The 21,576-nt window shown below is 44.5% G+C and overlaps 1 protein-coding gene across 2 annotated transcripts; it reads right to left on the bottom strand.

Moving 5' to 3' along the window:
• Window positions 1-3,203: 3,203 nt before the first annotated feature.
• LMO2 (LIM domain only 2) lies at window positions 3,204-11,627 on the bottom strand. 2 transcript variants are annotated; one of them, XM_080404918.1, is made up of 4 exons: window positions 11,506-11,627; window positions 10,853-11,021; window positions 6,946-7,161; window positions 3,204-4,210 (listed from the first exon to the last, which is right to left on the bottom strand). In XM_080404918.1, the coding sequence occupies exons 1-4, from the start codon at window positions 11,540-11,542 to the stop codon at window positions 3,991-3,993; spliced, it is 642 nt and encodes a 213-aa protein (XP_080261044.1). In that variant the 5' UTR covers window positions 11,543-11,627; the 3' UTR covers window positions 3,204-3,990. The 2 variants fall into 2 exon arrangements, with proteins under 2 accessions (XP_080261044.1, XP_080261045.1); XM_080404919.1 differs by lacking the exon at window positions 11,506-11,627 and adding an exon at window positions 11,125-11,409.
• Between the last annotated feature and the right edge of the window lie 9,949 nt (window positions 11,628-21,576).

The raw sequence follows: 21,576 nt of genomic DNA, 5'->3' as shown, positions 1-21,576 counted from the left end.
TTACACCAAATAATGAGTGTATTTCCGTGTTAGGAAATTTCAAAAAATTTTCAGAATGTGATAATATCTCCATTTTACAGGCAGGTAACTAAGGAGCCGAATATTTAACTACATTGCCAAAAGTCACACAGGAAATACTTTCTGAGGTGAGAATGAAACACGGATCTTGCCCTCATTTGTGCAAAACCACAAAGCTTCCCTGAACTACCGACACTTTTACCTAATCTCAACCCAGATGTTAAAGAGTCCCCTTACACCAAATGTTCAGTCAAACCTCTCTGTGAGGTGGAGAAATCAGCTCTGCAGCATACCTGTTTATGTTTTATTAGGTTAAAAACCACACTGGAAAGGGTTTAGGAAACAAGTGTCAAAACTCTTACCTGTAATGATACTGATTCTGACCATATCAAGCTATCGTTATACTGGTGTAACTCTGTGACTGCAGTTATTTTAGAGTCAGTTATACCATCACGCTACAGGAGATCAGGATGTGGTTCAAAACCTCTTCACAGGAATACTGAAAAGTTAAAATCACGGCTTAATTTGTCAGAGGGAACCTAATTTTATCTCCCCCTGCCCCTCGCACAGTCAGGACTATCAGCAGATCATAGAAACACAGAATCACAGAATGGTTTGGGTTGGAAAGGCCATTAAAGATCATCTAGTTCCAGCCCCCCTGCCAGGGGCAGGGACACCTTCTACTAGACCAGGTGGCTCCAAGAGCTGTCCAACCTGGTTGTGAACGCTTCCAGGGACGGGGTAGATGGCTACCTGTGATCTGAAACACATGGCCTTCGTTCAGAGACCCTTCAGCTGGCAGTGCTGCAGGATGGAGCCGAGTCGCAGTCTTCCAACCATATAACACTCCCTTTGGTACCTGTTCACCTGTATCACTAGCATGTGACTACAGAAAAATCAGCTTTATAGCTGATTGCCATCATCTGCAAATATTTTTTTGTCATGGCCTAGAAGATGTTCACGAAGCTGTAAGCACTCATCTGCCCTGCTCATACAATAAGGCCATTGAGGTATATTTTCTCAGGGAAAGGAGATGGGGCAAAAGAAGAGGGGCTCTGACAGAGACATTGTGATGACATGGCAAGGCGTGATGACCTCGAAAGCTTTAAAGACACCTGTCACAAAGCTGTTGGTTCTGCCCTGTCTGGTGATGCAGCACTCACGTGTGTACGTGCTCCCACACGCCAACCTGAAGAATGCTGGTGCACCTCCACCCTGGGTTAGCACCCACCAAACTGCGTAAACTAACAGAGATAGTGAGATTTCGTTTCCAGATGGACTAAATATTTGCAAGGAGCCACTGAGGGCAGAGAGAGAGGATATCTGTATCTTCCTTGGGTACCTAGCCTTTTTGCCTGTGCTGGCAGGGACACATTTCAGGTTAAGAATTCTAATTACAACCAGCTGCCCGTGGCCTCCAGAGGTCAGCAAATCACTGGAGAAGAGCTAAATCACAGCGCCCTCCAACTACACTTTTCAAGCGAGAACTCGTTATGTGTGGTTTCCAGTTTCACTGGTAATAAGATGTAAAGGTTTTGTCCCCAGCGCTAGCTGTGACAACAAAAGCAAGAAAAAGAAAAGAAAAAAAAAAAAAAAAGACCTCTCAGAATATCCATTGTAAAATGCAAAATGTCATCATGGGTCAGTACTGCCACTTGGATAAGAGATCCCATAGGTGACTGACTAGTTTATTAAAAATAAGCAGACAAGAAGATGCCAACATGTTTAGGTGCTGTTCCTTAGGTGTTAGTACTGGTGGGGTGAATGGACATGCCAAACACCTTCTGAGTGGGCTGTCAGACTTGTTCAGCTGTGTCCTAAGCTTTATTTTTTTAGTACATTTGAACAAAACTTGCTGTTCTAGCGTTGCGCTCAAAAAGGGTGACATAGAACCAGAAAACATACAGAGATGAGAATCAGAGATTATCAGAGGCGTGAAACAGCTTTCATACAAGAAGGAACTTAGACTATTCATCTCTAGAAAAAAACAAGTTGGAGGGAATATGATGTAGGTCTTTAAATTCAAGCATAGCACACAAAAAAAGGCGATAGGAAATTATCATTCTTTATCTTTCACAATATGGTGATCAAGCAATGAGACAACAGGGTCTGAAATAAATACAGCATAGAATTAAACTGTGAAAACTGTTGCCTGGGGACTCGATGGAGGCTGAAGAGTCAAAAAATGGGAGTAGGCAAGCTCACAGAGAACGGGTCAGTGGGTTGGTGTTAAGCAGAGGAGTCTGAAGGCCAGCTCCCGCAAAGGTCATGGACCTTCTGGCAGGCTGGAAAGGCTCTTGCTCACCTCAACACCCATGCTTGCCCCTGTGGGAGTAAGGTACCGAAAGTCCAGTTGAGCCTGATGAGGCGTACTTCTCCTGTTCTTAGTATGACTACAGTGCTAAGAAACTTCCTTTTGCTTAAGAAGCAAGTGACAACAGTCTTTGCAGGAAAGACTCTGAACTTAATTCTTTCTAAATACTGGCAAGTATTGATTGGCTCTAGTGATATTATGCTGGATTCAATAATGCAGAGCAAAATCGGGACAAGCCACCTTTCTAGCAGACCCTAATCTTAAATGATCTCCTCTGAGATCAGATAGGGTCTGCCTTTCTTGCCAAGTAACACCCTTTTCTGTGGATGTGACACCCTTCTCTGCATATTTTTTCTGTGGGTTACCAGCCTCAAAACATCCTCATGAACAGCAAAGAGCCTCAGTGTCACACAACACTAATTTCTCCTTAGCGTGAACTCTACAAGGCTTGCTGGGACACCCTTCTCTGCGTATTTTTTCTGTGGGCCACCAGCCTCAAAACATCCTCATGAACAGCAAAGAGCCTCAGTGTCACACAACACTAATTTCTCCTTAGCGTGAACTCTACAAGGCTTGCTGGGACACCCTTCTCTGCGTATTTTTTCTGTGGGCCACCAGCCTCAAAACATCCTCATGAACAGCAAAGAGCCTCAGTGTCACACAACACTAATTTCTCCTTAGCGTGAACTCTACAAGGCTTGCTGGGACCTCAGTGTTCTCACATTACTGCTTTGAAATGCAACCTTAAGTGGATCCAGCAGGCATCAGCCATAAAAAAAGTGTAGGAGCCCTGCTAAAAAAATAAATACATATATAAAAAGAGCAAAACATCCAGCCCAACTCCAAAGAAAAAGAAATAACAACACTCAAATCTTCTGTTATTTTTATTAAAGCTGCAGAGTCTTACTACACACAACAAATATTTTATCGATATAATCTAAGTTAATAAAATAGTTGAACAACTCTTTAGATTTATATTTGTATAGAAATGATCTGTGGAACATCTCATCTTGAAACAGCAGTGCCTGAAAACAACTATTCAGCAGGATTTTTTTTAAAGAAGAGTTTGGGACTAGAGGATGCACTGTTCATTCTCAAAGAAAAAAATAAATCCATGCAAAAATAACCCCCACCCTCTTCCCACTTTCTCTCCTACCCAAAGCATAAGGCCATACAGAATGACCACATAAGTGATGGCCCTTTTCTTCCAGTATTCTTCCTCATGTCTACATTAGGAGCTGTCATCTAAACTCAGTAACTAAAACAAGACAAAAAGAAAATTCAATTGCACAATCCTAGTCTGCAGGTGACAAAGTCATAACATCTCTTTATAGAAGTCCCTACTCTTTTTTCTCTGGTTACGAGAATTCGTTATCACGTTGTGTTTGTCCCCCCGCCTCTCACCTACATGGCTGACGTCAGTTATTGCCCATACGCCCTTGTTAACAGAAGTCAGTCTCTCTACTATTGCTTCGGTCTCCCTTCTTCACCTATATGTAGTTTAGATTCTACGTAGCACTGCCTGCAAAGGGCTGACTCCGTGGTATTTTCCCCCCATTTTAGACAAAGCCCATAGCTCAGGTGATGATCTCCTCACTGCAGCTATGCATCAGTGTTGCCCATGAGATGTCTTTTTTAGACTAGGAGGCGTGTCTTTGCTAGATCATTCCATTTATCTTAGTCCACTCGTAGATGTCCTGTTCACATACTATGTCCGAGTTGATGAGGAGGTATCTGTCCCCAACACAGAAATGTTTCTGGCAGGCAGCACATTTGAAGCATTCAAGGTGATATACTTTGTCCTTCACCCGCATGGTCATCTCGTAAGCCCGGATTCGCTTGTCACAGGAGGCGCAGAGGCCATCTTGGCCAAAGAGCCTAAAACAACAACAGCAGCAGAGAGGTAAGCATAGCTCCTTTGCTGGGGAGATTTAAAAAACAAATCAAGTCAAGAACGTGACATCAGTGCCTTGATCCACTAGTCATAGTATTGCCAAGTTAAGATAGAGGTCACGTGGAAAGCTGCCGAGCAGAACTCTAAATTTTGCCATACCAAAACTTGAAGTAGAAAGTCCAAGGTCCTCACCTATTTTCAGAATAATTGACTTCTCTGATCAATGACCTTATTCTGAATTGCTGATCAGCTTCAGGATGAGTAAAGGCTCTCCAGATCGTAGCATAAAGTTGTGCCATGCTAATACTTGCACTTCTGTGACCAATAGAAATTGCCTTTCTGTTGATAAATTTTGCCTATCTTCAGCTGTTGCTATTGTGATTGAAGGAGTTGACGCAAGCCATGGTCTAAGACTCCCCTGCCTCTTCTCGTTGCCTCCACATTGGTGATCCTTTCAAACCCAGCCATTTCTATATCCATGAAGTCACTCCTGAGTTTCCGAAGGATACATGCTAAGACCTTCTAGGTACCTATGCCAGCTCAAACAGTTTTATGATGTGGACCACTCTTTAATCCACATGGAGAAACCCTGCTGAGCTCATGATGGTACTGCCTGTCAAAAGGAGCTTCTGATGAATGCCTGAGCTATGTGTGCAACTCACAGCATGTGCTACCATTCAGCTGGAGCAGTGCAACGTACTCGGCTATGTGTGAATGCCAGCCTTTCACACGTTCTGCTGGCTACAGAGTTTGTAAGTCAAATCATTGATAAATAAGCACGAATATACAGGGTTTTTTCCTTTAAAAGGTGGGAGAAATGCTATGCATTACTTGCTCATATCTGCACCTATTGAGTTTGACTTCTAAGTTTCCAAAATTGTGGAAAGAGTTTTGCCATCTCCTACACTTCACTTACATGTGCTGTGCCTGCTTCGTGTCATCTTCTGAACAAGAAAAAGAATGCCCACTAAATTCAGAGAGATCTTTTAAGGGGAAAAGACATAATTTCTTTCATCTACCAGGAGATGTCAGTGTTTACTTCTGCCCAACGAAAGTAATACTAAGGTTACACAAAGGTTGCCATATTTTTCATTAATGAGGGTAGATATTATATGTTGCATTATGAAATGAATTAAAACGTTGAATTTCACAGCAAGAAAATCCATTAATTGCACTTTCATACTTTCTGTCGCTTCCATTTTAAGATGCATAGTATTTGGAAAGTGTCACTAGCACCAGATCACCCCTGGACTGTTGTGTACGCAGAGTGTTTACAAGTGGTCGCATTAGCAGAACTCAGTTTCTGCTTAGAAAGATTCCCATCAGTAAAGCTCATGGACACCACAATCAGGAATTTCGCTGAGATTTTGGTTTAGTTTTTTTGGGCAGGTAGATTAGCCTTCAGTAATGTAGCTGAAAAAATACCAAATACCATTATTCTGTTGCACAGACCTCCTGACACATTAGGGATCCATTAGAAGAAATGGTACACAACCAGCGCAGCAAAGATCAATACGTTTTAATTGTAATCAAGAATGTAAAGATCCTTTGTTTCCAATTTTTGTGAACTATCTTAATCTCAATTTAATCCTTCTACTTACAAACCTTGGCAAAACAGATAGGCAGAGAGGTGTTAATGAAAATACCTGTAGCAAGTGTATTTGTAGGATCCGATTCAGCAAAACGTGCGAATTCTTGTCTGTTCAGGACCAGGCTTAAGCATGCTAAAAATCCACTGGATCCAAAGTAGTGTAATCAAACCTTCCTGTGCTTGCTGTAGCTTTGCCAAAAACATACAGCACAGTGCATCCTTCTGCTTGAGGTGTCCCAGATAACTTTACCAGCGACACAGAAAAAGAGGGGGATCAACAATGACTGCACCAAAGGCAGTGGCTTCAGACACCACACAGGTACAGCAGCCCTGCTGGCTAGTGGAATCTGGCATCTCTTACACAGTTGATATTACTGCATCAGGAAAATGAATCGGATTCAGTTACCTTGGATACCATGTTCATAAATTGGAGAACTAAATGATCTTTCATCATCTTACCTGGTTTTATACACCCTTCAGCTCCAAGGCAATGCTTGGAGAAGCACAGAACTTCTTAAAACAATGCCGGGGAACCGCTTCATTGTCTGCTCAGGGGGAGCTTGCTGAAATTCATCACCTTTTCCCAATTTCTATGTGCCAGAAGCCCACACTGACACTGCGCGGTTCGCCTGGAGCTTTTGCATTATGTCTGTGCAGATGGATGAATGCCAACAACCCCAAAGTCCAAGGAGTTCTTACTATATGCTTCACATTTTCAAATAGTTCTCTTTTGTCCACAACATGTAGTGATCCTTTCATTTTCATTAAAAAATGCTTCTTCTTTTTTTTTTTTTTTCCCAACAGGACTTTTAAGATTTAACCTTTTAACAACTGTTAAGTGACCTAATCAACAAGATAACCTCTGGATTTATCTATCACTTACTGAAGAACACCAGGAGTACCATAAAGCATCTGTGTGTGAACCCCCAAAATACATGAGCCCATATTGTAAACCTGAGCTTGCAGACAATGTTGTGTTACAACTGCGACTGCTGTTAGGCTTTATGTTTTAAAAGTAATTAAAAGTGAATTCATTCATTATGGATCTTTGCTATACTAATTACATGAATAAGCAAAGCTGAAAGGATAGAAAGGAGGGAGCGAGGGTAGAATGAGTGGGTTGTATACCTGAGATAGTCCCTTCTGCAGAGCTTTCTGCCCAGTTTGTAATACAGCCGTCTCCCCACTTCTCCAAGCCTACACCCGCACAGGTCACAGCTGAGGCAGTCCTCATGCCAGTACTGATCGATGGCTTTCAGGAAATAGCGGTCCCCGATGTTCTGCTGGCAACCGCCACATGTCAGCAGCGAAGGGGGAATTTGGAGGACTTCATCCACTGGCTCCCTGAGGGAATGAAAGAATCATTGGAGAAGGAGAATGCGCTCTGGAAGCAGCCACATAAGAAGGCGGCGAAGGAAAAACGAAACACAAGGTTGGTCAGTTATAACAGGAGTTACAGTGGAGATAAATGATTTATACCCTTCTGACATGAGAGGGAATAGGACTTCAGTCTTCTTTTGCTTTAAAAAAACCAAAAAACCCAGCTTAATATGTAAGGAGTTAATAAGAGTATCCAAAAACTTGCTACCTTTTTTTTTTCTTCAAAGAATAATGCATTAACATGACAATCTCTGTATCACCCATGTGTATTCATTACTGTAAAGGTATCTACCACTTTACTGGGACGTTGGCGTCTGTGTAGATACATAATTTTTCTTCTACTGGACAGAACATGAACTGCTCGGTCATGTGTCTCAATCCATGCAGTTCTAATAAAAGAAATACCTTTCCTATAACATGATTCCCCCATAATTAAAGATCGCACTTTTTCAAAAGTGCGGTCAAAAAGCTGCCTGGATTCACCATTTCATTGAAAAGCCAGCTCTGTCTGTGCAGACTGACAAATGCCAACAGCCACTATAGTTCTTACTGTATTCTTCACATTTTCAGATAGTTCTGGTTTCTCTACAATGCGTGTCAATGATTTTGTTTCCATTAAAAAAAGCTTCCCCCCCCCCCCCCAAGATTTTAAAGATTTATCTATAATCTGTCAAGTGACCTAATCAATACAGATAACCTCTGGATTTACCTAGAACTTACCAAAGAACCCCAGCATGACCATAAACCACCTCTGCATGAGCCCAAAACAGATTCGCCTGTACTGTAAACCTGAGATTGCAAGCTCTGGCTGCGGTGCCGCTGGGAGCAAAGGGAATTTCTGTCTCACCAAGAGCTAAAGGACTAGAAAAGGCACCTGAGGGATTTTGCATGCAGTCAACTTTCCATTGGGAAAGGTAAATTTGAAGACCAAGTCTGAGGATGTCATTTCTCTGAACAGAATGAAATGAATAAATACAACAGATGAGACTGTTACCCAGCTGGTTTAAGCTTTGCTGGTGTTTTTAGTAGAGCCAGGATTTTACCTCATGTTACTGCAGGACTTCTTTTTCTCTTCAGCTAAGGACATGTATCCCCTGGGAGGGGTCTATGCCAACACAGCTCAAACCATTTTTTTGGATTTACACATCCCTGCATGAAAAGAGGCACAAATCTCTACTGCAATATTAGCACTGACTATTCATGCACCATGTGTTTTTTTCCCTTTTTAAACAGCTCTGAAATCTAGGATAGTTCTGGTAATATCTGGGGATAAAGCAAGAATTTTCTTCAAAGCTACTTTCTTAAGGAATTCTCTTCTTTGCCTGTTTGTGTAACTTCACAAGATCTGCCAAAAAAAAAAAAAAAAAAAAAAAAGAAAAACAGCAAAAAATTAAGAGAGGCACCTGAGCTCAGTGCTGCAAGGTGTGCAGCAACCTGGTGCTGCCTCTGAGGGCCTTATCCAAACCCCAGGAAAGTTAATTAAAAAAACCCTATTGGATCAATCCTTTAAGCACTTGCTTAATTTTAAACCTGTGGCTAGCGGCAAGGAAGGCATATGTTAGCACATTTATGCTTTGCTGGATGATGAGTGATGTGCTCAATATCTGGTAGAGAGGAGCCCCACATTTTTTCATACATTATAGGGTTCTCACTCTAGCACAGAGCCCCTCAACACTTCTGTGGCTGGTCTGTCCTCCCTGAGGCTGGTGGGGGCAGAGGAGACTTGCGCTGATGCAGAAGGATCAGGCTGCTCCCACTTTCCAGCAGGCAACAGGAAAAAAATTATACTACTACTGCTTATTTACTGTGTCAGCAGTTTTCTGGGCAAAAATTACTTTCTTCAGCAGGGAGAAATGACTGCTGGTCAAGAACTTCTGTGCTGAGAAACTGATCCTGCAGTTTTTATTTAAGCAAGCTGAGCAGTAAGATATTATCTGATGATACTCTGTTCTGGTTTTCACTCTTCCAAGTTTAAACTGCTGTGCCCTGCAAGTTGTGCCATAGCACCCTTCCCCTGCCAGGTCTCCATCTGGCCAGTTGTTGTTAAAATCATGGGGAATGCCGCATGTGATTAGGCATTCCCTAATTAGTTTTTCCAACTTTATTCTTTTGGGCGCCATACTCCCTTTCCTAACATGTGAGCTCCACTCTGACAAGTTCTGAGAGCCTGCCAATAGAAGGAAACGCACATTATTATCCTTTATCATCCATTATTCAAAACTTCAGATGTACCCCAAAATATTTCACGGTACGGGTGCTCAGGAATCACAAACCAGGTTTCTCTGAAAGCCTTGAACTCCGGAACAGCCTGGCGGATGTTTACACAGAACAGAATTGCTGCTTTATGCATTAGCTTTTTGATGTCCATAGATTTCTAAGCCAGCACTTAAAGTCACTGGAACACAAGGTGGTGGGTAAATAAAGATTACTAAAACTTCGCAGTTGAAACCTGTCCATCCTATACTTGGGGGCTTGGATTATTGTTTCTTAGAAAACAGTATAAAATGAAGATAAAAGATACTATACAGCACATCAGATGTGACATGGAATGAATTGATTTGATCCTGAAAAGGAACGGTTCCTGTGTGTTCACTCTGGGCTTCAAGCAATGGCATTTTTAGTATCTCACAGGAAACAAACCACGAATGACTCAAGTTTACTAAAGGGAGATGTTTAAGCCTTATCTGAAAATGGAGATTTTATAATATTTTTTTCTTTCTTCTCTCTTATCGTGATTCCAGACAAGCATAACTGCAGTTCTTAGTGTGTACAGGGCTGCAACGACTCTGTTTTTTGGCTGAGTGACCGTGGCCCTGGGCGGTGGGATGCCGTGGGTGCAGGGGGGCCAGGGGCTGCGCAGCACAGCCTGCAGAGGGGCACGGTACCTGGCCCCTGCCCGAGTGGGAAACCCAGGGAGGGAAATTCTCATCTTCTCCATCCCGTCCATCAATCGAACCTTTCTCCATGCCCTCTGCAGAACACCCAGCCCCCACCGAAGCAGTTTATAGAAGCTCTTGAAAGTTGCATTATGAAAATGTGGAAGTTGGGCACCCACAGATAAGAGCTCTGACCTTCCCCTGCGATCGGCTACAGCCGGCCGGGCAGCTCCGAGGTGGGGCAGGGGGGGTCCCTCCGGGTGCCAGCCACCGTCCCGCATGCCAAGCGGGATGGGATGCTCCCCCGCGCCCCCGCCCTGCCCGCACCCCGGGCTCGCACGACCGGCTGGAAAATGCCCAGCCCGGGCTGGGGGGGGGCTCCGCCGAGCTGCTCCCGGCTGCGCTCTCCCACAACTCGGGGACCTCTCATCACCCCCCCATCAGCTCCCCACCCCCGTGCAGCCCGCCCGGGGCCCGCAGCCGGGGAATCGCGGGGGCTGGGGCAGCCCGGCCGCCGGTGCCCGCTGCCGGGCGCGGGGGGGTCGGGGCGGCGGGGCCGGGGAACGACGGGGCCGGGGAGCGGCGGGGCCGGGGGGCGGCGGGGGCCGGGGGGCGGCGGGCGCAGGTGCCGAGTCCCCGCTCCCCGCCGCCGGGAAGGGGCTGCCGGGCACACAATGCCGGTGGCCGGCGGAGCCGGGCAAGTGGCTCCGGTCTGGGGAGGACGAGTGGCCGCGGGAAGGCTCGGCGGGGAGGGAGGTAAGGAAAAAGAGGCCACTTACTCGGAAGGATCGAGGCTTTTCCTCTCGATGGCCGATGACATTGGCAGGGATTGTTCCTTTGTAGCGTGCCTGTGGTGGGATCTGCCCCCGCAAAGGCTGTCTGCTCTCGATGCCTTCTCACCAGCTGAGTTCCCCCTCCGCCCCCCAATGACATTCACAGGATTTCCTCCTGCAACACCAGAAAGAGAGAGAGAGAGAGAGAGAAATGTGGGCTGGGGCCGCTGCCGCTCCCCACCGGGCTCCGGCGCGGCTGGGCTCCCGCGGGCTCTGACCTCCCATCCCCGCAGCGCTCCTCCTGCGCGCCGGCCGGCGGGGCAGCTCCCGGAGGGGCTCCCGCGGGGGCAGCTCCCGGGGGGGCAGCTCCCCGGGGGGCAGCTCCCGCGGCCGCAGAGCCTGCGAAGCGGCTGCTTCGGCTGCCACCGCTGCCTCAGCCCGGAGCCCGCCGGGCTGCGCTCAGGCTTTCAGCCCGGGCAGCTGGGAACATGCTCCGGAGCCGGCTGGATGTGCTGCGAACAGGGAGCTCAGCATCACTATTATTATTATTACTCCGTGGCTCAGCCCCGGGTCTCTGGTTTCATTTCCTTTTTCCTGATCACGATTCAAATACAATAGAAGGAAATCACACTTAAAGAGACAGCTGCCCATTTCTTAACTGGACTCCTGGGGATTTAGCAATACAAACAGCAGCATCACGACTCGCTGGGTTCCTTAAAGAGACAGAGCTGGGGCTCCCCGGGGCCAGGGCTGGCAGCTGACGTTGCCTTTTCGCTTTACAAGGGCGTTGAACAGCGCTCTCCCGGTGGCCACGGGGTGCTCAGGTAGGTAGGCGACCTGAAAACGATCCCAAGGGCTGAAAAAAGATCAGTGGCCGGTTCCGTCTTACTGGCTTCTTCTCAGCCCCACGCAGGACCAAGCGACAGTCACCGTCTCCTGTCCCTCTCCTTCTCCTACATCTATGTGCACGCCCACGCACACACATATTTTTGTACTTTGAGATCCACAGGTAAAGAACCTAAGTAATATTTTTTTTTTCTACCAAGGATTCAAATTGGTCAGCTAAATCGTGTCTCATTTATATCCCCTAGTGAACATTTATAGGTGTCTGCTCCTAGACATCCCCTAGTTCTTGGCAAGCGATAAAACAAATTTATATCTTGAGACCGTTTGATGTTAATGAGCTATAAAAGCCAGAGAGTATGAAGTATCTATCTGTAATTAATCACAAAGAAGCTAAAGATGGGAAAGTCTTGCCTGAATATCTCTATTTCCCCTCCCACCCTTCCTCCTCTCCATCAGCACAGCACATCCCGGAAAGGACTGATTTACAGGGCCAGAGTGAAAACTGTCACGGCAATTCCAGCGTTTCCCAGTCTCTGTGGCATGAGATACTGGCCGTTGCTGGAGGCAGAGTTCTGGATGAGATGGACTGCTTGCCTGGTTAATTCCTTTAAAAACACTAAGAAAATATCTGGAATAAAGCACTGGAGAATTGTAGTAGACATACTTCATTCCTACATTAATTCTCAGAAGAGGAATGTATTTGATGTCTATTTTTATAACTACTTCCTAATTTTTTCAGCTTTTTGGCAGCTAGGGATATAATATCTGCAATACATTAATGAGCCCGATTCAAAGATTAGTAATGTCAGCAGAAGGACTGTTATTCATTCCAAGGGGCTTTGAACCAAGCTCTCGCAATACTTTAGAGCCATCACTGGTCATTAGAACACATCTTTCTTATTCTTTATAAATATTATCTCCAATGTATTTTAAGCTGGTATGGTGCCACAACCACTCTTACTTCTGTTAAAAGAAAAGGCTCTTTTGTTAGGTTTTCGCAGATGGAACTGAATTACATGATGACTATTTAATTTCTGATGTATTTACACTGTGATCAGAAAAGAAAATGTAAACCTTTCCAGACAACTGGATAATTAAACTACTGCAAGACACCCCACCCCCAAAAAATATCTGCTAGGAACTTTATCATGTTGATTTAAAAAAAAAATCAGAAATTGAATTTAAAGGTGGATCAAAACCATACATAAGGACTTTAAAATGTTGAAAAAGCATAAAAGACATGTCTGTGAGCTTGGTTTCTGCTGGCTTTGTGTCTCAGGGTTTAATAAATTATGAGTAAAATTTTCCATGATGATTGGGATATTCATATTCTAAGTAGCTCCTGATGGAATAACGTGAACAATTCCATAAAGCCAGGTAAATTTTCTGGTTTCAGATGACACAGTTGTGCATACATTACAGACATACTGGCATGCTGCCTCCCTTCTATTTATTTTTCAAAAATTCACAGGAAATTAATATCTTTAAGGCCTCTGTCCCTTTGTCTATCTAAAAGACATCAACTGGTTCAAAAGTTTTGGTGACGGACAAAAATACCAACATTGGCACATAAGAAATTACTCAATTCCTTAGAAAAACAACATAAAAATAAGGACTTATTTTATTACTGGAAAAGAGAATTATTAAGCTTTTGTAATGCCTGTGTTCCTTGCTTTGCTCAGACTACCTCTGGTCTAGCAGATAACCTCTCTGAAGCTAATGAGATAGTTCTCATATTCATAGTTGAGTACATGTGTTGCTGGACTGGCCAAGTATGCTCTCCGCTTTGCAAGATCAAACCCTTAACCTGCAGAAAGCTTTTCTGTATTAAAAACAGTGAAGAGTGTGCAATAAAGAAGCTGAAGAGGACAATTTGTATGCGTTTTACTGTTGTCCTTTTCAGTCAGAACCAGAGCAGGCATTCCTAGAAAAAGTCAGATCTTTAAGCACGGTACTTGTGGTAGTGCTGGGTCACTCTATGGTGCCACCTGTCTCTTCGTCTAAAATAATTGTAATGATAAACCGCAAGATTATTTCTTGTTTTTATAGAATCATAGAACGGTTTGGGTTGGAAGGGACCTTAAAGATCACCTAGTCCAACCCCCCTGCCAGGGGCAGGGACACTTTCCACCAGCCCAGGCTGCTCCCAGCCCCGTCCAGCCTGGCCCTGAGCACTGCCAGGGATGGGGCACCCACAGCTGCTCTGGGCCAGGCTGGGCCAGCGCCTCGCCACCCTCACAGGGAAGAATTTCTTCCTAATATCTAATCTAAATCCACCCTCTTTCAGTTGAAAGCCATTACCCCTTATCCTATTGCTACATCTCTCTTTCCTCTGGAGAGATGCTAGGCAAAGTCATGAGCTAAGAAAAGTGAAAAAAAGCAGTCCATTTGCTGGTACATCACGTAAAAAACCTGTTGCTCCACCATGCTTAATGGGACAGCGCTCAAACCCGATCTGCTTAGACAGAGTAATCAGAAAATGCGGCATGAGGGTTACAGTTGTCAGGGTATCTTGAACAAACCACACAGCAAAGACGCCAGGCAACATCATGGGTGGGGCTGGTTTTCAAACTAAACCAAAACACAGCTTTGCAGGAGCTAGTGTGGCAGAAGGTGAACAGAGGCTGCCAAGAAGCAGTGTCCTGGGCTGATGGGTGTCCACTGAACTGCTGGGGGGTGTTTTGCCCCAATGGCATTTCTGGAAGCACCTTTTTTCCCATTTCTTTGCTGGCATTTAGTGCCAGTCCCCACTGGGTTTGCAGTGAAAAGCCCAGCAAGAAGATCCTCAGCATGCTAACTAAGACTTACATCTTCTAATACCTTTGAGGAACAAAGACATATAGTTTTTTGGGACAATTCCATTTTCAGTTATTCGGTTTACATATAAAAGCTCTTGCTCTGGACAATGAAATTTGGCATTTCCAGCTGAGGGCTCTTCTGTCCCATCAGAACAGATGACCAGTAACCAAAAGCGAATTCATTTTTTCATCTTTAGCGAGTTCCTTAATAGCTCTTCACCTCAATTTTCCCATCTGCAAATGTTTACTTCCCTCAGCAGAATCGGCTGTTGATTTACTTTTGCCTCCCGCTGAATAACGTTCCCAAAGACAAAGCGTTATTCAGTGCTAGAATTGGTGGTGCCGACATTTCCTGCACAGGGACAAAAAGACTAGCACTATTTTTAGTGAGAGCTTTTCTTTCCATTGTCCCTTTCTCTGTGAAGCTGTATTTTCCAGTGCTTTTTAGTGCAGCTTTTTTTTGTGTTCATTGATTGAAAGTCCTGAGGGATGAGTTTTGGTTTCAATTAACTTTTATTAATAATGATCATGCTATAGACTGATTCTTGGAGCATGGCTGAGATCAAATCTGCTGTTAGCAACTGCATTTAGCATTCAGTGCTTGGAATAACATGCCATGAATAAGTCAGCTGGACTTTTCTAGATATTTCTCAGTAAGAACATTTGATGTATAACTGCATCACTTCTGTGAGTGGTGGAATCTAAAGAAATAGTTCAACGTGCCTGTTTCCAAAGAAACTTCCTCTCTTGGACTCCGCAGGTATTTTCATCTTGGTTTTGGAAGGCCACAGTATCATCATGATCTTCACCACGCAGTCTCTGGTTGCTCCTACCTTTATTCGTTTAGTACATCCTCGCTTTATTCCCCCTAGAGCTTATGGATACTACTGAACTATTTCAGGTCACCCTCATTTAGAAAAGTCTGTGTTCAGTAAGATTAACTTTGCTGCCCATTAACAGCCAGTAATTCCAGTTGCCTAAAATGCAGTTTATGAAGACTGAACTCTCTGCATAGATAGAAGAATTAAATCTCAGTGATGGTGGCCTAGATTTTCTGTTAATGCTTTCTGTGGAACAGAAAAGTCAAGACCGTGACTAAAGGTGAACGATTAAAATGGAAGGTGGCAAAAAGGAATAAGGATTTCTGTAATTTGGGCTATGTTCTGCCACTGACCCACCGTTTGGTGTTAATCACTGCTCCTCTCCATACCTCAATTTATCTATTTGCAAAGTGGAAGAATCCTCCTCCTTCCCACCGCATGCTGGACTGCAGCTTTGACATGCCAGCCCTTTGGGTGATGCTCTAAAGAAGTGGAAAGTTTGGGTTGGTTTGGGTTTTTTGAACACAGTTTTGACACTGAAGAACAAATTGGGACCTTGGTCTCTGCTAAAGAACACAGAATACTTGAAGAGGGATATAAACAGGCTGCTGCTGAGGACATTTGACTATGCCACCAGAGAATCAGTGCCGTATCAATAGTTACTCATATCACCACTATGTAATAATGTTAATGGCATGAAAGGCACCACATAATTTAAAGGAGAAAAAAAAGTATTTATTGCCTTTTCATGGACCTGGAAATTTCTTTTTTAGTCCGTAATTTCTGTCCTGGTCTGTGCAGCCTCCACAAGTGCTGTTTTGGTTTTTTTCATATTGAAACCTCTGCATCATTCTCGTAGCTAGCATGTTTTCTAACCTCCCGGAGGACAGAAGTGGTGATAGCAAGGATAAGGAGTTTTCCTTGAGTGATGACCACATGCAGTAACTTGAATGTACTTTGCAGGCTGTTGGTAAAGTGTGATTCAGAGGACTTAAAGACTCCTGACCAAGGACACACTTCTCTTTTTGGGGGTTAACCTTTCCTTTGAACTGGAAGAAAACAAACCAGAACAATAAAAACCACACTCAGGGTGAGGTTTGCTCTTGGATTGTGAGGTCCAGACATGAGATAAGAAGTCTGCTGCATAAAGAAGTTTGAGCAGTTGGAAAGTTTTGGTTTGTTTTGCCTTATTTTCTTCAACAAGCAACAAAGATGAAAAAAAACCAACCAACCAATCCAACTCTGTTTATAGCTGGGAGAAGTCTTCAGCTGCAGGTCACACCACAGATGATGAAAAGTAAGTTACAGGCAGTCAGATGAAGGGATATTTCACTGCAAAAATGTGAAAGATTCCCCCTCCCTATTTCTTCTTGTTTTATTGATTTCCCTTGCTCCCATTGAGCCCTTGCTGCCTTGCACACAAGCCAGATCCAATTACCCTGTCATGGTTTTCATAAGGCTACTGCTCTACAGTATAGTCCTTTCAAGTATTTTTTCTTTTATTTCATGGTAGGTTCTCTCTCCTATGCTTATGCATGGGAATCACCCCCACTGGTACTGGGGACAGTTTTTATTTTGGTATTAAATATCTCATTGCGACCGGTACACATCAGAGGAGAGACATATCTGAACCAAAATGGGCTTTGAGTTAGACCCGCAAATACTTTTAGTTTAGAAAATAACTGGTGACTGGGAAAGCAATTCCCGCAGGGAAAATTTCAGAGGGAGTCATAGACCAACCAGGAACTGTAGCTCAGGCTCCCCTGTTTATATATACATACACACATATGTATACATATATATATTTATATGTTTATGTATTTAGATATACACACACATTTGTATGTGTGTGTCTATGGAATGTGTATATAATTATACATTTCTCTGTGTGTGCGTGCAGATTTGTAAACACACAGAGACACATAACAGACTTGCACGTCATACAGTTTCATCTTTTGCTGCTTTCCAAGCTGTTTCCCAAACATAAGTAGCTTTTCAAGGTTACCACTGGCTCTAGCTGACACACTATTTCATGTTACCACCTGAGAGAGTCACCAGGTAGATGTCACCTTGGCATTAGCTGGTAACACTACCAAAAAGTCTAACATCATTCCAGGAATACATCAGTCCTCTTGTTTCCCTATGTAATGTTAAACGTTGTTATTTCTGCTTTTAATTCCTTCTGGGACTTTAAAATGCAATAAAGCAAATTAAATGTAATAGGAGGTAGTTCTAATGAGGAAGTCTGGTGTCACCTGGCTGACCATCCTGGTGCCACCAAGGAGGCAGAGTGGTCTAACGGGCAGCAGATGGATGAGTTTTGCTTCCCGCTCTGCCACCGCGTAAAGAACTCACTTGGGCAAAACTTTGTGCCTCAGTTTCTCTTTTCCTGGCTGTGTCCTTCTTTTCCAGCTGCTGAACTTCAACCAGGCAAGTCACCGCGTTTGTCTGGCATTGCTGGATGTACCATTGACTGGCCATGGAAGCAGTGAGAGCTCCGGCTGAATGGCCGTCCCAACCCAATGCACATGCGTAGCCCCAGAAATACATGGCCTGGGGACTCTATAACGTGCTTACACTTTGTGTGCAAGTACCATGGTGCTTTGAGGAAAAAAAGGCCAGAAGAAAACCAAACAGTTCAATTCACCATTGTTATACCAGCTCAAATAAAAACTTCAGCGTAGAGAAGCCGTGTTCATCTCTCCATTTCGGAAGCTGGAGCTCAGCTTCAAATCTCATCACTCACTTTCCCACATTCCCTATAGAAATTCATCTGATGTGCTTCATACTGTGAGTCTGCTCAGGCTTCATCCATAGGCTGGCATGCTGGACCACTTTGGATTCACTGATTCACCTTTCTTCACTAGCTCACCTTCAGCAGATCTGACGCTCCACAGAAATTTCATCACTTGGGCATGTCTGATGAATCCTTTAAATTGCTTCTTTTTTTTCTACGTAACAAGGTTCTGTCACTGGCATACCAGCTACCTAATTATTAACTTTGACCTTGGGAAAAAAGAAGCAGAGTGCATTTAATAACAACCCCGGTGAGCTGAGGTGGCTTTACAATTACGTTGCATAATGTAGTCATGAGAAGAGGGTTACCAGGGAGATAATGGTAAACATCAGCCTTATTTCTGTCTGAAAAATAATTGCAGTAATCTCCCTTTGTGGCTGGGGTAGAGGAGAAAATTGGATGGGTAAATTTCCAGTTACCACAGATGTTAGTAAAACATGCTGCACTCCACCATCGACCAAATTATTAGCTGCCTCTAAATGCTATGGATATGGATTGTCTGGCTTCCTCTCCATGCACACAAGGCAGCAGGTAAGCATCATTTAAATGAGAAAACAGTGTTGGTTGCAACACCACTGGTATCTTTCCACAGTGTTACTACATCTCCTCTTTACAATGGCCCTATCAAACTTTCATTTCTTGGAGTAGTCACTAATCCTGACACAGTTTTTTGAAATATATAATCTTTACAGCCCTTTATGACCTTGGCCAGGAGGGTTGAAATTATCCTGGTGCGATCCTTTTGTCTTTGCAGCATGCAACCCAGGGGGTAATCCGCTGCTGGCAGCTGCCTGTTGTCCTGCCTCCTTGCTCTCTGCACCAGTGATGGCTCTGAAGCGCCCGGTTCACCTCTGGAGCACCTCCGCAGCTATCAGACGTGCCATCGCCTTGCTCTGGCAGGACGTGGAGAAGTCAGGTGCCTGCCAAAGGAGGAGAGATGGGATGCAGAGAGGCTTGCTGGCAGGGTGTCCAGTACTTTCCCACCCCATCTGGTCACCACCATCCGTTGCTGATTTTTGCTGCTCTGCTGTTACCAACAGAAGCTCTGTACGGACTCGGTGCCACTGGAAGCACAGCCAGGGCCATTTGCAGTTTGGAAATGCGCCCAGAAGAAGAACAGACAATTTACTCTGGAGTGCACCCTTCCCTGGAGCTCTCCTTTCTAGTTTCTTAGCCCTTTGGGGGATCTTTAGACGCTGATGTCACCTACCTAAATTATCACCACAGAGCTGCAGCTTCTCTTCCTGGTCAGCAGGAACAACAGCAAAGCCTGAAGAAGCCTGGAGAGGCTTGCCTGCATTTTCTGCTCCAGTCAGAGCCTCCACCTGAGACCAGGTGTCTCTCTCATCCTGCCTGTGCTACAGCTTGCCCTCCAGATATTTCAGGCAGTGAGTTCTGCAGCCTTTATTTATATTTAGAGAAGGCATTTAATTCCACAGCCACAGGGGATGACTGTTTTCAGATTAAAGTGTGGTTTGAATTCCCCTTTGACTCAGTTCTAGAGTTACCTAAGCACAGTGACACCCAGGTATGGTAACTCACACCACATACATATCAGGTGGCCTCAACCGACTTGGTCACTCAGACAGCTCAGCATCTCCTGTTTATATTTAAGTGAAGGCAGTATTAGAAAGTTGCCTCTGTTTTCCAGCGTGAATTTGCTGTCGGCTCTGCCGCTGCCTTGTAGTGTCTTTGAAGAAGCAGGAGCTGACACAGGAGGTCCTGGTGGATCAAGGCTGCTGACTCCAGCAGGTAGCACTGGGAGCACTGGTGGTTATGCGGTATGGAGCGAGAGAACTGGAGGCCCAGTGGACAAACCCATGGTGGGTATATGCTTTCCAGTGCTTGCAGCTCTTGCATCTCCCATCTTCAAGGCAAACTGTGAGTTCAAGTGCCACTGCCAGGACACAGAGACCTCTTTCTGGCAAAGCAGCCAGGCCATCCGTTTCCAATTGCTTCTGTCTCCAGTCAGACATCTTCTCGGCCACAGCTTTCCACCAGCTACAGGTAACCTCGGTGTTATCAAGCTCTGCTGGCTGTGAAAGCCAAGCCCTCCTAGGCTCAGCCAGCAACCAGCACTGCGGTACTGCTGCACTCCCCCCCTCTGTTCCTCAGCAGATCTCTCTTGATGTCAAGCCACACTTGTTGGCACAAACACATCCTTTAGAGCTGCTTTCTACTACCCAATTAGAAGGCTGTCAGCAGCAAGGCCATCACTCCTCCTGCAGCTTCTGACAAGCCTGGACACCGCTATACTGCTGCAGAAGATTAAAGGAGTCGTTCCTTTGTATTACTCAGCAGCTGTGTGCTAGCCAGAAACTAATTCCCCTTCCCAATGAATGTGTGTGGAACAACTAATAGGCTCTGTGAGCCCGTCTTCATTCCTTATTAAAAGGAACACACTCACTAAAGAACAGACTTGTCTAATATACATTTCTCCCCTGTTTCCCCTTTCGCCAAGCCTCGAGAGAGTTGCAGTTCCTGAGAATTAGAGACTTCGGGGGGTGGAGGTGCTTTCTAGTAGTTACGACAGGCATGAGTGTCAGGGATCCTAGATTCTTTTTAATGATTCATTTAGAAGTGATGGTGATTGTGTTTGCTCTCCAGCACTTGCTTTCTGCGCTGCATATCCTCTGAAACTGTGGAACGGATGGGTGTGCATTGCTTTTACCTCTAGATTGCTGGCTCAGATCTGCTCCAGGCTGGTAGCAACAGAACCTCGTTGTGCTCTGAAGGCTTTTTGGCAGCCGGTGTGAAATGAGTTGAATGACAATACCGTACATTAACTTTACCACCAAGCATAAAGATTACTGGGTAGTACAAAAGAAATGTTGCTTTAATCTCCCGCAGCAGTACAGAGGTGCTCGGATTTGTCAGGCACTGGCAGAAGGAGTGATGGTCTGGGGGGGAACCAGATCTCAACAGCATCCCAGGGTGCATCTGAGACTGCACTTGGCCCATTAACTTCCAAATTCTGGCTGCATTGCACGGTAAACCTGACTGATGGAATATGTAGAGCTGAAACACAACTAAAATAATTGATTACCTATAAATTCCATCTAACTCCTGAGAGTGGAACAAGCATGCACAGAGTACTTAAAGCTTGTAAATTCATTTAGCGTCAGATAAAGTGTACCTGCTTCCACTGGTGTAAATCTGCAGTAATTTCACTGAAGTATAGAAAATGTAAGGTCAGTGGAGTTGACGAGCATTAAACTAGCATCATTGAGAATAATTTTTTAGCTGTAAAGAATGAAAGATAAATGTCCTCTGAATTCCTGACCCCACTACGAAAATGAAATACAAGATGTGGAAACCCTTTGAAACTGATAGAAATTTCTCTGTCTTAGATCTCTCTCTGTTAATCAAAACAAGGCACTGTAATCAGCTCCGATTCTATGTCTATCTGTAAGGAACAAAGCGAACTTAGAAAATTAAATCATTTAACACATTATTTCCTTCCTCATT

The sequence above is a fragment of the Falco punctatus genome (assembly GCF_963210335.1).
Source record: "Falco punctatus genome assembly, chromosome: 10".
Lineage (NCBI taxonomy): Eukaryota > Metazoa > Chordata > Aves > Falconiformes > Falconidae > Falco > Falco punctatus.
Note: the sequence above shows the minus strand (reverse complement) of the source record. Positions and strands in the feature narration are given on the sequence as shown.

Coding starts and splice junctions, on each gene's coding strand:
- LMO2 (XM_080404918.1), bottom strand. CDS start 11,542: ATGCTGCTGTTTGTATTGCTAAATCCCCAGGAGTCCA. Junction 11,022..11,505: donor GCTAAATCCCCAGGAGTCCA/GTTAAGAAATGG, acceptor CTGGTGTTGCAG/GAGGAAATCCTGTGAATGTC. Junction 4,211..6,945: donor TGCAGAAGGGACTATCTCAG/GTATACAACCCA, acceptor TTGTTGTTTTAG/GCTCTTTGGCCAAGATGGCC.